Raw genomic sequence first — 16,488 nt, forward strand, 5'->3', positions numbered from 1 at the left:
ACTTCTGCTCTATGGTGAGGTGGGTGCATAAATGCTGGGGTCTCTGCTTTCAGAGAGTAGCCTCACAGGAAAAAAGTCAGGGGTCCACAAAAGCAAGAAGTGCCTCCCTCCAAAACCAACCAACCCCATCCCACCTCACTGACTTGGCTCCCGACTGAGAAGCAGAAGGATACTCCCCACGTTCCCCTCACACACCGGAGCTTAAGGCGGCCTGGGCTAGTAGACTTGGAGGGCCCAGCTAATCCTTGGGATGGGGCCAGAAGTGAGGGGTTCAGTGTGTGGGAGGGGGCAGTCAGGAAGTGGGCTTTGGGTATGAGGTCTGGGCAGGGGAGGGTGCAGGAATGAGTTGGAGGTTGGTGGGACTGGGAGGGTGCAGGTGGGGAGGTCTGGGTGAGAGGTAGGGTGAAGGAGCAAAGCAGGGGGTGGAGGGTATAGGTGGGAGGTCAGGTGAAGGGGAGTAGTGGGGATGGGGCTGTGGGTAGGAGTGAGGGTGTAGGAGCAGGTTGGAGGTTGATGGGTTTGGGCTGGTAGGGTGAAGATGGACTCCAGCCCCACGTGGTGGGCCGTGGTGGTGGTGGTGGGGGAGTTGTAGGGCTGAAGTGCCAGTGCTGGTTCCCCACTGTGTGTGGGGAACCCTAAGCCTCGCGGGCTAGAGTTAGGCAAGCCAGGGCTGGCTCCAACCCACAGGCTTGGGCTGGCCCCTGGAAGAAGTGGCTTTGTGCGCGGCTGCTCCCCCTCCATGATCGTGGGGGTAGGAGCCTGAGCTTCAGGCAAGTTAGGGGCTGAATTTGGCCCCTGGGCTGTAAGATCCCCATCCCTGCTTTAGAGGACAGAATTATAACTCAAACTGATCTGGACACACTGGAGAGATGGTCTGAGGTCAATAGGATGACGTTTCATAAGGACAAATGGAAAGTGCCGCACTTGGGAAGGAACAAACTGTTTCTCACACAGAAAGTACCCAAAGGGGGTTACAAGGAGGAGGGAGAAAACTTGTTCTCCTTGGTCTCTGAGGACTGGACAAGAAGCAATGGGCTTAAACTGCAGCAAGGGAGGTTTAGGTTGGACATTAGGAAAAACTTCCTGACAGTCAGGGGGGTTAAACGCTGGAATAAATTGTCTAGTGAGATTGTGGAATCTCCGTCCCTAGAGACATTGAAGAGCCGGTTGGAGACACCCCTGTCAGGGATGGTCTAGTTGATAGCTGGCCCTGGAGTACAGGCCACTGGACTTGATGATCTCTCGAGGTCTCTTCTAGTCCCAGTGTTACATGATTCTGATTCACCTTATAGACTAACAGATGTCGAAGTGGGTCTTTTCCCACGAAAGCTTATGCTCCAATACGTCTGTTAGTCTATAAGGTGCTACAGGACCTCTTGTTGCTCTTGCAGATCCAGACTAACACAGCTACCCCTCTGATACTTGATTCTGATTGCCATCCTCCCTTGTCGGCTAACAATTAGCATGTGTGGACTATTATTGGTAAAATCATCTTCTTTGCAGCTCCTTTCTCAGACCATGCCAGCCTCCTTGGGATCTCTCTGGTCATTGCCTCTCTCTCCCCTCCCCAGCTTCTTGTCACGGACTTCAAAGGTCTTTGTAAATGAACCCTGCTCTTGTTAGCTGCCCAAAGAACTTACAGCTGCTTTTGCTTGGCCAACGTTCCCAGCTTTTCCTGCCCTCAGCCACTTTCCCAAGGAGTCTGGAGATTTCCTGATGGAATCTGAACAGGCAGTACCTCAGAATCCTCCTTTGCTCTGTCCTGTGCCGGGCTGCCTGCAGAACGCTGCCTGGTACCCGTGGTTGCAGGGGCAATGAATTGGCCTCTGGGTGTGTCTGAGGGAGGTTATGGACGTCACGGATTCCATGACCTCTGTGACTTCCAAACCCCAAGGCCACCTAAGCAGCAAGCTCCCGGGACAGCCTGCACCAGCAGCTGCTGCAGTGGCCCTGGGGACAGCCACAGCAGTCCCTGGCTAGCCCACCAGAGCAGGCATGGTCCACAGTCCTGTGCGTTTGGCCCCCTCTCTGACACTGACCCTCCAGCATTCTCCGCCGGCCTCAATTGAATCACAGGTGCTGATAGTGAAAGTCCCGGACTGGTCCCTGGCCACGAATTGTTTATTGCTCGGGGCCTGTCCATGACTAAATCAGAGCCTTAGTGCTGAGCTTCCTTCCTCTGCCTACCCGGTGGCTCTTAGCCGCTTTCTCCAGGCCCCGCATCTGCCCCAGGTGGGGCAAAACTTTGAAAGCCTCAAACAATATGTAAGCAACGAAACCGGGTCAGTGTCCCGTTGTCAGCTGGCTTGTCTGTTCCAAGCCCGCTCCAGCCCCTTCCCGGGTCTCCTAGTTGACTGGTGCGGACCTTATTGTCCAGGAGAGCCACACAAACCTTGTGCAGGTCAAACAAATTCTCCCCTTTTAATAAGATTTGAGCTCACGTACACTGGCTTATATAGGAAGTTCAGCTTGGCTGGTACGTATTGAGAAGTTGTGTCTGGATCAGATTCTTTCTGTACACGCTTGTATGAAGCAAAACCATGTGAATGTTACAACAAAATGTGAATGAATCTGCTGTGAGTATATTGTATCGAAGCAGGCAGGACCGCTGGCGGGGGTGGGAGGAGGGCAAAAAGGAGCAATTGCTTTGCGGCCCAGCGCTCCCAGCTGCTGCTACTGCGGTCGTGGTGTTGGCCGGAGCCCTGGGCCCCTTGGGATGGCCATAGCAGTGCCGCTTGGCTGCTCCGTGTGGCTCTGAGAGGGAGGGCCCAGAGCCACACTCTGGCGGCACTGAGGACTCATTAGCCTGCCCCTTCCGCCCAAACCTCTGCCCCTTCTGGGGACGCAGAGCTGGCCCCCTTGTCCCTGGGCCCATGGTGGCTGCAAGAGCTGCTGGAAGCAGGCCCAAGCTGTGTGAAATGCTCTGGTGGGCTGTGAGAGACTCATGGGCCCTGTTATACTATAAACTCTCCTGGCTAGAGATCCTCTTTTGACACTGTAGTTTCGTTGGTAAGGCTGGGAGGGAGCATTGTAATCTTATCTGGCCTCCTGTGCAGCCTTTGCCATGGGGTGCCCTGGGTTAATTCCTGGTGGAGCTAGAGAAACTCTTAGCAAAAACTCCCATTTTCACTTAGACGTGTCCAGGGCTGGAGACTCCATCATGACTTCAGTAAGTTGTTCCAGTGGCTAACTGGAACACAGGATCACGGCCCCACTGTGCCTGGCTGCAGCCTTTGGACTTTGGATATTGGTACATCTGTACATCTCTGGACTTTGGATATTGCTGTTCCTTGGTCCGTCTCACAAGAACAGAGAAGTGGGAGGATGAAGGGATAAGCCCAAACAGTAATTTTAAAAGAAATTCTTCAGTCCTGAAGAAAACTGAATATGAAAGACTCCCTGACCAAAGATAGATGGGAGAAACTGGACCTCAAGGCCAGGACTTCATCTCTCCCTTAATGAGCTGCAGTAACCAGAAATGTGAGCAATATGCACTGAGGAACCTAGTCTGAAGTGATCCCAATTACAGGTGGCCCCTGACATGCGATGCTATCGGTTCCTGGGGAAGCGTCTCAAGTTGGGGGCATTGTAACCCAAACCCTCATTTACGATAGGCATCGTGCGCCGTAATAAATGCGGGCCAAGGATGCAAGTCGGGCATTTTCGACCCCTTCCGCACTTACAAAAATGGTTGTAAGTGCGGGGGGGTCGGAACTCAGGCGGTCGCATCTCGGGGGTTTCCTGTACTCTCATGAATCTGGATCCTTCTCTGACACACCTCTAATGGCTCCTGAGAAAATTGTGCAGCTTAATATTAAGCCAACTGTACTAAAAGAAAAGCTTCCTAATGACCTTGTAACATTTCTATCCAACAACTCCGCAGGCGTGGGGAAGGTGCAAGCAAAATTAATTATACAGGAGATAATCAAAGAACCAGAGACCAAACAGAGAAACATTAGAGAAGTGGGCAACGTAATAACGAAGTGATAAACAAATGAGGATTTCTGAACCCCAACTATTGCTAATTTGGCTCTTGCCGGGCAGGAAGCTCTCAACTTGGGTTCCTCTAAATCTTCTAGGCTCTTCCCTTTGTGACGGCAATAGATTGGATCTCACTTCTAACCGCTCCAAAGGGCCTTATTTCAGTGTGGCTGTTTGGAAGGTTCCAGGAAGACTGAGCTTAAGAACAAGGCCTCAGACTGTCATAGACTGTGATTTTGATTCTTTGTTTTACACCCTGTAAGAATACGTGTAAATTCTCTAAGTACAGGCCGTAACAGGCAGGCCTGAATAACTAGTTCCTTCCTAACAGTTGCTGTTAACTCACTAGAGGTGGTGATAGTTAGCCCTCAGTTTAGAGAGAGAACGAGTTTTATTCAGTGATGTGTGAATCTCACATCTCTTAAGAAATGGAGAGGGGGGGAAGGTGTGACATTTTTGTGGAAGATGCAAATCCTTGCAAGACTTTTCAAATATATTTTCTTATGAACTTCATAAGCAGCCAGATGATGTTCCTACTAGTAGCATTGCTGAGCGTGTAGTACAGCTACTTGCAGGTTTATAATGTTGCTATTGTAAGAGACAGTAATAGCAAAAAGTATTCATTGAACTCTTTCTTGGTTTAGATAAATTTAATACCTATGTGACCCTGAAGGTGCAAAATGTGAAGAGTACAACAGTTGCAGTGCGAGGGGACCAGCCCTGCTGGGAGCAAGATTTCATGTTGTAAGTACTCTGCTGTACAACAACTACATGTTCGTGGTATTTCTGTTACTCATTCTGTGTACAACAGATACTTAGACAAAATGTTGTGTAGGATTCTTTGAATGCTGTAAAATCAAGTACGTAAGTGAGGACATGTAAAAAAAAACAGATTGCCTGTGAAATCTGTCCCATGTGTGTGCGTGCGCTACACTAATTGTTATCGTATAGACTCCTGCTGCGTTCATTCTCCCGGGAGGAGACCCAGCGAATGAGAGGTAGCCCAAGAGAATCTCTTCAGTCTGTGAAAAGGTTGTGAGAGCTCTGCTGTGGGGATAGAGATGCCAGCTGAACTGGATTGTTCCCTTGGGGTCCAGTGCTTCTAAAACTGAGCCAGGCAGAACCTTTTCTAGCTTTCAGAGATGGTGAGACCTGTGCAGGTAGGCCTTGTTTTGAGATCCGCTGCCAATGCATTCATGCCTTGGAGCTGTTCTACGCCTGCCCCTTTCTTAGTTCTTCTGGCACAGGATTTGTCAATGCAAACTGCAGCTGTTAAAGCCATAATTGTTTCCCCCCCATGGAGGGCTTTGATTTTGTCTTGGAGGACTTGTTGGGCTGCCGTGTTCTCAGGTTTCCCATGTCCCTACTACAGATCTGTCAAGATGGCCATACCCCTAGAGAGGAGAGCTGCTAGTGGCTGTGGTTCATGTGCAGGGATGAGCTTAGTTGAGAGATGTGTCTTCGGCTTCTTCTTCACTTGGGCATTGGTGTTTGCATGGAACACAGCCTTGACAATTCCCTGACTGCACCAGTGGGCCACGTTTCGGAGGCTTTTCAGGGTTAATCTGAAGAGTTGAATTTATGTTGAAGTTTTGACAGTTGTCGTTCTTAATGGCATAGAGTAGGTCTATAATCAGCCCCTTCTGGTAAAATTGCCCTGTCTGCAAGACCCTGGATGACTAACAGTGTACCTAATACTGGATTTTTCTTGGTTGAAATATGTATAGTATCTTTTTCTAAAAATCATAGTGTGCGCTATTGGATATTTGCTGTCATGTGGACGAGGGCGTGTTTGTGGGTGGTCAAAAGGCTGAGACAGATCATGTTTTCTAGATATACACTACAAGGGAAGGCTGAAAGAATTGGGCTTGCTTAGTTTGGAAAGGAGCAGACTGAGAGGGGACATGAGAGTGGTTTTCAAGTGTCTAAAAGGGTGTCACAAGGGATGGGGGCAGAAATTTGTTCTCCGTGGCCTCTGAGGACAGAACAAGAAGCAATGAGCTTAAACTGCAGCACAGGAGGTTTAGGTCGGACATTGGGAAGAACTTGCTACCTGTCAGGGGGGTTAAACACTGGAATAAACTGCCTGGGGAGGTTGAGGAGTCTCCGTCCCTGGGGATATTGAAGAGCAGGTTGGACACACACCTGCGAGGGATGGTCTAGGTGGTGCTTGGTCCTGCTGTGTGGGCAGGGGACTTGGGAACACCAAACTCTCACATGAGAAGTGTCGCATTGTGTAATGCAACATGGGGTAAAACAACAGCTGAGCATACACAAGGTGCACAGAGACTAAGGGTGGGTCTGCACAAGAAATATTTCCCTGAATAAGTGTTCAGGCAGGGACTCCCTTTGAAGCACCATTCTGCTCCTGGGAGAAACCCCCGTGTACAAGTGGTTACACTGCAAAAAAAGTGCCTTTGCTGCTACCGGTTGAGTCTCTCGAATACAGATTGCCCTCGTTGGGCAACACGCCTGGCCGGGCATCATCGATGACCCCATGGCTGCTCTGGGGCTGCAGCGCTTGTGGGGAAAACCCCGTGGGCTGGGAGCAGGGGCCTTGTTGGACGAGGGAAGAATGGATCTCCAGTGGGCCCCTGGGCAAGTGTTGCAGAGCTCTGGGGAGGCGGGGGATGGCAGAAGAGTCCTGTAGGGCCTGGCAGTCCAGAGCAGAGGGGCAAGCATTGACCTCCCCGCTCTGGCAAATACCCTGACTCAGGGCTGCTCAGGTCCCCTGTGGGCCAGACCCGGGAGGTCCAACCTGTACAGTTGTTTGCTTGCCAGTCTCCAGCATAAGCCAGCAAAAGCGCTTGTTTGCTGCTAGAACTGTCAACATGGGAGGGTTTGCCACCGGACAGGAGACGCAGACTGTGTGACCAGAGACGCTGCTGGGGAGCCTGGTGCCCGCCCAGTGGCTGGGATTGGGGTGGTACAGCCATGCCGGAGGAGCTGGCTTCTGCTTGCAGAGGCCCAACACGGCTGCTTTTGCTGCTGCAGCTCCTGCAGGAGCTCTGCCATCTGCACTTCGCCGATGCACATCTGTGGGTATAAATTCTGCATCTGCACGGGGCTCTGGAGACAGGGACTCGCACTGGGAGCCCAACAAAGAGGATCTAAGGGTAACCCGGAGGCCCTGGGACCGTTGATAAGGGGGAGTGAAGTCTGCTCTATATCCTTATCTCAGAGCCAGGTGGCTTTCAGCTCATGCTGTAGAGGTACCTGGCTCTAGACTCTTAAGATTGCAGGTTCAATTCCACCGTGCTGATGACCGAGGTCCATTGCCTTTACATAAGGATGCCCTCAGAACTCACCTAAAAACTGGCCCCGTTGAGGCAAACTCATGGGAAGCTGTTGCTGACGTACCAGGGTGACGGCAGATGTGTTGGTATGTGGCTAGCGCTATGGAGAATAGTCGTGAAAGCCGGCGACGGACATGGGCAAAGAAAGCAGGCAGGCTGTGGCGAAACCATCTGGCCATGCTTGCTCTCAGTGGCAGCTGCAGACCTCTCTTCAGAAGGTGCACTGAAACAGACGGCCCCAAACGTTGACGACGATGGGAGACTCTAACTCTGGAAACAGCCGTTCTGCGCCCTGGGAAGCCCAAGATTCAGGGAAGGGTTCCCCTGATGAAGCAGCCAGGAATTGCTGGGATATTCAAGCGGGGGTTCCAGGGTGACTTAAGAGGCGCACACTTGAGTTCTGGGTGAACGGGGTTTGGAACGGGTCACATATGAGGAGAGGTTAAAGCGACTGGGACTTTTCAGTTTAGAAAAGAGGAGACTGAGGGGGGATATGATAGAGGTCTATAAAATCATGAGTGGTGTGGAGAGGGCTGACAAAGAAAAGTTATTAGTTCCCATAATAGAAGAACTAGAGGACACCAAATGAAATTAATGGGTAGTAGGTTTAAAACTAATAAAAGAAAGTTCTTCTTCACACAGCGTGTAGTCAACCTGTGGAACTCCTTGCCAGAGGAGGCGGTGAAGGCTAGGACTATAATAGAGTTTAAAGAGAAGCTAGATAAATTCTTGGAGGTTAGGTCCATAAAAGGCTGTTAGCCAGGGGATAAAATGGTGTCCTTGGCCTCTGTTTGTCAGAGGTTGGAGAGGGATGGCAGGAGACAAATCGCTTGATCATTGTCTTCGGTCCACCCTCTCTGGGGCACCTGGTGCTGGCCACTGTTGGCAGACAGGATACTGGGCTAGATGGACCTTTGGTCTGACCCAGTACGGCCGTTGTTATGTAACTGTTTGACCTGGTTGGAGTCCCATTGTCTTGGGTCACGACAGCCACCAGAGCTGCTCTCTCTTGCGGCTGGGAGCACGGACCGGCTGCTCCGAGGTGGCTGTGCCCCTCTCAGGTCGTTACTATGGAATGTACAAGCCGAATGCTGGCCGCTTCCTTCCAGCCAAGGCTGAGCGTCATCACCCTTTTGCTCCCCGCTTCACCCAGGCAACAGGACAGCGGTGGTCCTGACATTGGGTGTATTGTAGCATCTTCTTCCCAGCGAAAGGCTCCCTGCACTGCCCTGTCCAAACAGGCGGTGTTAAATAGCAGAGCAAATCACAGGTGCTCCCTTGGCTGATGAGCTAGTTAGTTTTTTAATAGCTTCTGTAGCTTTAAAACTCCTGATAAAAGGTAGCAATTTAGCCTCTGGCAGGGTTACACGGAGGATATTGGAGGTTTGCTCATTTCCCAGACAGAGCATCTCCGTTTCTGTCTTTGGAAGCATTTTCTAGTTCAGAAGCAGCCTTGAAACAGCTGGATGTCACAGAGAAATGAAAAATGGCAAATACCAACTTGGGTTAGTTGGTTCCTAGCCCTGAAACCGCATTAAAGCTTTAGATTTTTAAATTTGAAAGAGAAATACCTTTGGTGCTGTGTTTTCTTGGTTTGTCCTCTGGTTGGAAATTATTCTCCCTATAACCAGTAGGTGGAGAAAGGGAGAGACAGCTGAAACAGCAAAGTAGTTCGACTGGCTGAAATTCCTCCCTAGGATCATTCCCTGCTTAGTGCCTCACAGAACAGCGAGCAGAAGTTGGTTGAAGTTTTGCCCTTGATTTCTTGCTCTGTATGTTGAAGCTCAGGAGAGAGCTTTGGGATTCAGTTGTACGGTTTGGGACAAGTACCAACATACTAGCAATGAGCTGATAATGTGTGTGACCGCATTGATGGAGCATGAAGTTAGTTACATTCGTATGTCTAAGTGTAACGCCCCCACCTCCTACGGTTGCCAGATGGTTGAATCAAAAATACTGACCACCCTCTCTCCCCCCCCCCCCCCAAAAAAAAAAAAACCACTGGGGAAAAAATTCTGTTGTGGGGCGGGGTGAGGGGGCAGACCAAAGTTGTGGAGTGCAAAAAAAAGGAATCCAAGACTTATTAACCAATAAATAAATAAATAATAAACCAGCATGGCCCCTTCGGAGTGAGTGCCGAGTCAGAATAGGGGTAGGAACAGGGTAGCGGTTGAGCAGTAAGACCCAGGGAAGGCATTGCTTCCATATGGTCTTTAGGCTTTTTGCTGGTGGCCATTTTATGTTCTTGTTCAAGCCAGAACTTAGCTGCCCTGTGGAACCAGGTAAGCATGGGGTCAGAGGGCTGGGGGTGTTGGGGCCCTGGGAAGGGGAGTCCAGGAGCTGGGCCTGGGCTCTGGTGCAAAGGTTGCCAGGTGTCCGGTATTTTTGCCTCCTGGACTGGGGGAAAAAAATCAGAAAATACTGGACATTTCAGGTGTCTGGTATTTTCTGAATTTTTTTTTTACCGGACAGGAGGCGAAAATACCGGACTGTTCGGTCAATACCTGGCAACCCTGTGCACCTTCTGGGTAGGGCTCACCATCCCATCTAGTGGCACTCGGGAGAGAGAGGGAGACACAGACACAGACCCCTGCTGTGGCTGAGAGCCAGCTGGCTTTCCCCACAAGCTGTAGAGCTGGACTACTCGACTTTGGAAGCCCCTGGGGGTCACACTGATACTCACAGCACATGCGGAGGGCCGCAACTATATATGCAAATAGCTTCTTTCACACTGACAGGCATGAATGCAAAGATTAAGGCAAGACTACACAACACGCAGGCCCCATTTAAGTCATTTCTGCTGATATTAATAAAATGCAACATTTACCCAATTTGCACCCATATGACAGCACTGTTAATGAGCAATGACAGTCCAGGAATTTAACTACTAAAAGGCATAGCAACAGAAGACCGTTATATTGACGACTTTTTTGTTTTGGCTCCCACCCGCGGGCCACTTGTTGAACCCTGCGTAAACCCAAACTGCACCGCGGGCTGCAGGCCGTGTGTTGAGTAGCCTTGCTGTAGAGGCTCATGCACCAAGCCCCAGAGGCCCCAGGTTGGGTTCTGCCTGTCAGCGTTACATCAGTGAAGCACTCAGGTTTTAAAACACACCACCTACAGACTCTCCTTCACCTGTCTGCTGCTCTGAACTCTACATGTTGCTGAACTCAGAGCCTGACAGGCCTGGGTGGAGAACTCAGGATGCTGCATTAGGGATCACCGAGTATCCACTTACTGTGCTGCAGGGTTAGGGTCTACTCTTGTTCCACGTGAGACTGAAGTTAGTTGGTGGCTTCCAGTTGTACAGTAGTTGACCTGTATGAGTGAGGACAGGGAGTAATGCACAAGGGTCTTCAGCCGGGTGGCAATCTTCTTCTTTGCCCTTCGCTCCTATAGGAGCGTAGGCAATCAGCAATTTCTTTCCAAGCTTCCTCTCTGAGGCTGGCTTGCTATTCAAGTTGAAATTCTTGATGGTTTTATAGCATATGTTTATTTTTACAGGATGAGGTTGCTAGCCCCATGCCCAACCCTCCTTAGTTGCCTCTGATGACGTGCTTGGAAGGGTACAGAGGTCCTATTCTTACTTCCCCGTAGGGCCCCAGGAACCTCCCGGGGTAGGTGGCAATCTAGAGACAAGTAACAATGGATTAGACTTTCCAGTTCCTGTGACAAACATTGAGTGCGGTGGTGCTGTCGGGCAAGAGGAGCTATGCAGCACGGCCTCAGTCCTAGGACATCTGGTCTCAAAGAACCACAACAAACCTCTGAAGCTGAGCCCTGTGGCTTAAGAGCTCACATTCCAAAGCGATCCTAGCCACAGGGCAATATCCCATGCAGGTCTCCTGAGTTGCTGCTGATCTCCCCGAGAGGCAAATGAGAGCCTGCCAGGCTGCATGTGTAGGTGGACGACCAAAACTTGGCTGTACGGGCCAGTGTCTCACTTGCCCAAGTGGCTTGCCAGAGAGTGATGTGAACTGGTTAGCTGAGTTGGGAGAGACTCTAGGAAGAGATGAATTGATGGGGATGCTCTCTAGCCCACGGGGAGGGAAGAAGCCCTTCCTGTCTACTCCTGGTGACAAAGGTCGCGATCAAGCTCAGCATACAAAGCTATCTACTAGAGCCCTGCTGGCCTATAAGCACATGACCGTGCCCTTTGTTAGAGCGGGGAGTGGCCGATCCCTTCTTCCTGCGAGTGTGCCCGCAGGGGGCTAGCCCAGGAATAAAATGAATGGCAACACGGCTCTGTGTTCCAGGCCAGGATAGTCCGTGTGTTGTCGTGTTGCCTGACGGATGCCTCAGATCCACCAGATGGATCTGTGACTTCCCGTGGGAGGGCAAAGGTGCGTAGAAGTAATTCCCTCCAAGATCCTTAACGTACCCACCTACCTACGTCTACGTGTGCTGTAGCTTCGTTGCGGTTCTTTCCTCACGTGTGAGTGGTCGTCATTCCAAGCCAAACGCTGAGTTCACAGCTGCCTCAGCGTTCCCTGTTAAGCACTGCATTTCTCTCTCCCTTGCAGTGAGATCAGTCGGCTGGACCTGGGCCTGATCGTCGAAGTCTGGAACAAAGGGCTGATCTGGGACACCATGGTGGGCACTGCGTGGATTGCGCTTGAGACCGTCCGGCAGTCGGATGAGGTTAGCCAGCGCACGTAACCATCCAGCTTAATACGCGTCTCATCTCGCCCAGTGCTGCGACACACACTGTCGGGATGGGAGAGGTGCTTCTGAGAAGTGTGGGCGATTGTGTGGAGGGGATCCTTTAAGGTTTGGATGACAGAGTCCACGAAGACACAAGTGGAATCTGTGTTCTGCGATCTCAGTTCTACAGGTGTAAAAAGAGATCTGATTTCCTGAATAACGTACAGCGTTTATACCTCACATATTGACCTCTCAAAAATAGATTTCTTAGAATTGAAACATGAAAACCTGTAAAACTATTACAGCATAGCAAGCGACTGGCTGAAATCTCTCTCTGTTCAGAATAGGGGCTGTTATGGGCCACCCTGGTAACGTACGCTCTTGAGTTCCTGGTGGCTTGAGGACTTCCCCTTTGAAGTTTATGCTTTAATGCTAGAGCAGGGGCGGGGAACCTCAAGCCAGGGGGCCGGATGCAGCCCCTGGCTCGCCTGGATCTGGCCCCTGAGGCTCAGGATCCCTCCGCAGCACTTGGGAGCGCAGCTGGTGCCCCTGCAGTCCCTCACAGGGCTGCCCCCCTACTTGTCTGCAGCCCCTCCACTGATTTTCATAGGTCAGTGGCCCCCGACCCAGAAGAGGTTCCCCGTCCGCGTGCTGGAGGATAGCAGCCGATGGCCTATGTAAGGCCACAGAATATCGTTTGCCCTGAGCAGTGTTGGGTGTGACACGTGTGTAGTAAGAAAGCTGAGCAGGAATTTCCTAACTTCCGACTCAGCCATTGCCGGGAGAGTTTCAGAAGATCTGAAAACTGGTCTGAACTTGCTCGCTGGCATAGGTCCGAGCCCAGTGCGTCTGGACACAATTTAAGAGAGGATTTTATAGAGGAGGGTCTTATAAAGGCGGGAGAGGGTCATGAATTTGGGCAGTAGGAAAAAATGGGCAAACGGCAGCGGGGGGCTCCCAGCCTTCAGGCCTCACACTCGTTTGCGCTAACTTGTCTTGGGAGCCACCGCTCTCGGCAGCGAATACTTCATGCACGGTTCCCTTCAGAAGTCAGTAGGGCTGCGGCAGATCGGTTTTAAGATGCCGCTCTCATCTTGGTGTAAGCATTAAATAAGGGTAGGGAATCTTTTTTCCTACCCGGGCTGCTGAACCCCAGAAAACACTCATGGGCCGCATACAGCCCTGCGGGGGGAGGGCGCAGGGGCTCAGGCCAAAAGTGATGGGGGGTTGAAAGAGGGGCAGAGGACTGGGGAATGGGAGGGGGTGAGGGCTATCTTTGGGAGTGCAGGCTCTGGAGTGGGGCTGGGGATAAGTGAGTGGGGCTGCGGGCGCGGGTCTGGGTGGGAGTTAGCTTGCTTCCGTGCCCTGTGGCAGGTGCGTGTGCAGGCTCTGAGGTAGCAGGGGTGTGAGGCAGTGGTTGGGCGTGTGAGGTCTGAGAGGGAGTTAGGGTGCGGGAGGTGGGTCTGACCTGGCTCGGGGGCTCCAGGACGAGGGTGTAGGATGTGGGCTGCGGGAGGGGGCTCAGGGCGGGGGTGCACAAGGCAGTGTGGGTACTTACCTCAGGCCGATCCCATTCATTGGTGCAGCAGGGCTAAGGCAGGCTCCCTGCTTGCTCTGGACCCGCACTGCTGCTGGCATGTCCCTGCAGCCCCTGGGTGGGGAGGGCGCAGGAGGCTCCACACTCTGTCGTTGCTTGCTGGCACTGCCCCTGCAGCTCCCATTGGCTGCGGTTCCTGGCCAATGAGAGCTGGGGGGCAGTGCCTGCCTGCAGGCAGAGTGCAGAGCTTCTCTGATCACTGTCAGCCTGCGCAGGGGTGGGAGAGGGTAACCGAAGCTCCAGGCTTCCAGCCTGTGCTGTGCAGACTTTCTGCAGGCCAGATTAAGTTAGGCAGGGGGCTAGAGGTTTCCCACCCCTGATGGAAATGATCCTGCAGAATTTGTACCCCCAGAACTCGAGGGGAAGCAGCCCGCAATGGGGGATGGCAAACAGAGAACTGGGTTAATTAGGAGGATTAAAGACTCTCATGTTTTATTATGAATATAACCCTGTGGAGCTGTTCCTGTGCCCCTTGCGTTAGCAAATGCCCCTGGAATTGATTTTATAAGGCTGGCTACCTGGGTAAAGACTCATCAGTAACAGGGACTTCAATTCCTGTCTTGTGACTGACAGGAAGGACCTGGCGAGTGGTCTGCGTTGGAGGCTGAGGTCGTCATGAAGCAGGATGAGATCTGCGGGACCAAAAAGCCAACGCCCCATCGAATTTTGCTGGATACAAGATTCGAGTTACCTTTTGGTGAGTTGGCCTTGGGCCTAGCGGGGATGTTATTGTTTCTGTGGGGTTCTCTTTATAGATCAGTGTCGGAGAACAGGGAACTTGTGTGGGGCTCTGAGCCTCATGGCTCAGGTGAGGTTTCATTTGACAGCTTCCTTACTAACCCTTCCTTTCCTAGGTGCACCGCTCACACAAGGGATTGAAGTTTCTTTGTGCCATGAAACTGTAGCCTAGCATGAGCTAAAGCCAGTCGTTGTTCTTGGTCAGTGGTTCTCAAATGATTGTATTTGACCCTTTTCACACGGCAAGTGTCCGTGTGTGACCTCCTCCTATGCAGTAAATCACGTCTTAATATTGAATCCTAATAGGAGTTCTGGAGAAGAAGCTCTCTGAATTGGAGAGCTGTGCAATTTATTTACTGAACAGTAAGTGTCATCTACAGCTGCATGTTCCTCAGTCAGGTTGGTTTGTTTTGTTGGTCTCTTCATTGAATGATATCTACCCCACATGGCAAGAAGGACATTTATAGGCATATATGTTCAGCTATAAATGCAGCTGGTTAAACTACAGAATGTGCAACATCAGCTAATCTAGAGCCAGGGTGACCCATGCATATAGGCCGACTCGGCTGTCACCTAGGGTGCTGCGTTAACGGGGTGCCCAATGATGACGTCACGCCATTGAGGGCTGTGGACGTGGGGGCACCGATCGCGCATTCTGCCTGGGGTGCCGGGGTGCTGATCGCGCATTCCGCCTGGGGCGCCAGCTGCCGGCAGCCCGTCTCGGACCGCCCCTGGGTAGAACAAAGAAGTTCTAGGATGCTAGAAGATCTACCCAGTGTTGCTCGGCTCCTTACCTGAAATCATTTTTGTTTTTCTTCATTCAATCTTGCTCTGGGGTGGGGCTGGTGATGAGGGGTTCAATCTGCAGGCTGCCTCAGGGAGAGAGGAAAGCCCCAGCCCTCTCGCAGCAGCCAGGGCAGGGCGTTGAGGGGGTGTGTGTGGAGTGGGGGTGCTTGGGGCTGGGAATATGGCCATCAAGCTGCCTGGACAGCGGATTGCTGGGGTGGCAGGGGCTGTGCTGCCCAGCTGGGTGACGGATCCCCGGGCTTGCAGGAGGGTACGCTTTGGCCACCCTGGGGCTGTGGGTATTGCGCTCTGTTGGCTGTACACACAGGGAGCCACTCCACTTCCTCCCCAACCCATAATGGGCTGTTTGGCGTTCCTAAGGCATAGGGACAGTGTTGGCTCTTGCTGCTGGTTATCCAGCTGAACTTGCCTAAGCCTTTGAAACTTGTGCTTCAGTATAAGATGCTCTCCTCTTTCCTAGCTGTCGCCTGACTCCTTCCGTGAGTTCTGAGTAGCACTGCGGCATGTCCCTGCCGGTGGGTTGAAGCTCACTAGTTCTCTGCCTTTGGCCCTTGGCTGATTCTGAGGAGGGTTGTCTCTCTGGCTGGAGAGCCAGTTGAGGCAGTGATAATAGTACCTCCCTCTCCCATAGCGTAAGCAAGATTCTGGATTTGGCTCTGAGGTGCTACGATCTGGAATTAGCCTCTGTTTGTCAGAGGCTGGAGAGGGATGGCAGGAGACAAATCGCTTGATCATTGTCTTCGGTCCACCCTCTCTGGGGCACCTGGTGCTGTCCACTGTCGGCAGACAGGATACTGGGCTAGATGGACCTTTGGTCTGACCCAGTATGGCTGTTCTTATGGAAGGCCTTACTGCGTGGGGTTGCCGGGCCTGCAGACCATAGCTACCTCGTCGTTCAGCTCTGAATGAACACTGCTTACAAATGTAAGAGACGTACTTTCTGACTTAGGCCAGCATGAGAGGCTGTCCTGCCTCTGAAGTGGTCTTAGCTTTGCCTTCTATAGGAAGCTGGCCTGGAGGAGCATCCACGAGGCTCGCCGGAGCAGGAGGGGCCGTGCTGCCCAGCCGGCTCACTGAATGTGCACAAATCCACGGGGCCGGATTTAATGCATCCGAGGGTGCTAAAAGCTGGCTGATGTGATTGTAGATTATCTTTATCATTGAAAAGTCACGGTTTAGGGGCGGGTGCCGGATGCTTGGCAAAAAGCAAATGTTGGCACTCATCTTTAAAAAAGGGAAGGAGGACAATCCAGGGAACTACATACCAGTCAGCCTCACCTCAGTCCCCGGAAAAATGGAAGGGATCATCAAGAAATCCATTTGGAAGCACTTGGAAGAGAGGAAGGCGATCAGGAATTGGGCAAGTCAGGTCTGACCAATCATGCCATTGGTTCAACAATTTTACCACTGAGAGGCAGGTGAGAA

General features: G+C 51.8%; 1 protein-coding gene across 6 annotated transcripts in view; it reads left to right on the forward strand.

The window, feature by feature from the left end:
• Positions 1 to 16,488, forward strand: part of UNC13B (unc-13 homolog B) — a 341,304-nt gene that overhangs the window by 63,849 nt on the left and 260,967 nt on the right. For all 6 annotated transcript variants that reach the window (XM_075932839.2, XM_075932833.2, XM_075932834.2 and 3 more), the window contains 3 exons: positions 4,626 to 4,725; positions 11,801 to 11,918; positions 14,092 to 14,215. In XM_075932839.2, coding sequence (XP_075788954.2) covers positions 4,721 to 4,725; positions 11,801 to 11,918; positions 14,092 to 14,215 — 247 coding nt within the window. In that variant the 5' untranslated portion in view covers positions 4,626 to 4,720. The remainder of the gene's footprint in view (positions 1 to 4,625; positions 4,726 to 11,800; positions 11,919 to 14,091; positions 14,216 to 16,488) is intronic.

Source organism: Pelodiscus sinensis, chromosome 6 (genome assembly GCF_052426305.1).
Source record: "Pelodiscus sinensis isolate ZL-2025 chromosome 6, ASM5242630v1, whole genome shotgun sequence".
NCBI lineage: Eukaryota > Metazoa > Chordata > Testudines > Trionychidae > Pelodiscus > Pelodiscus sinensis.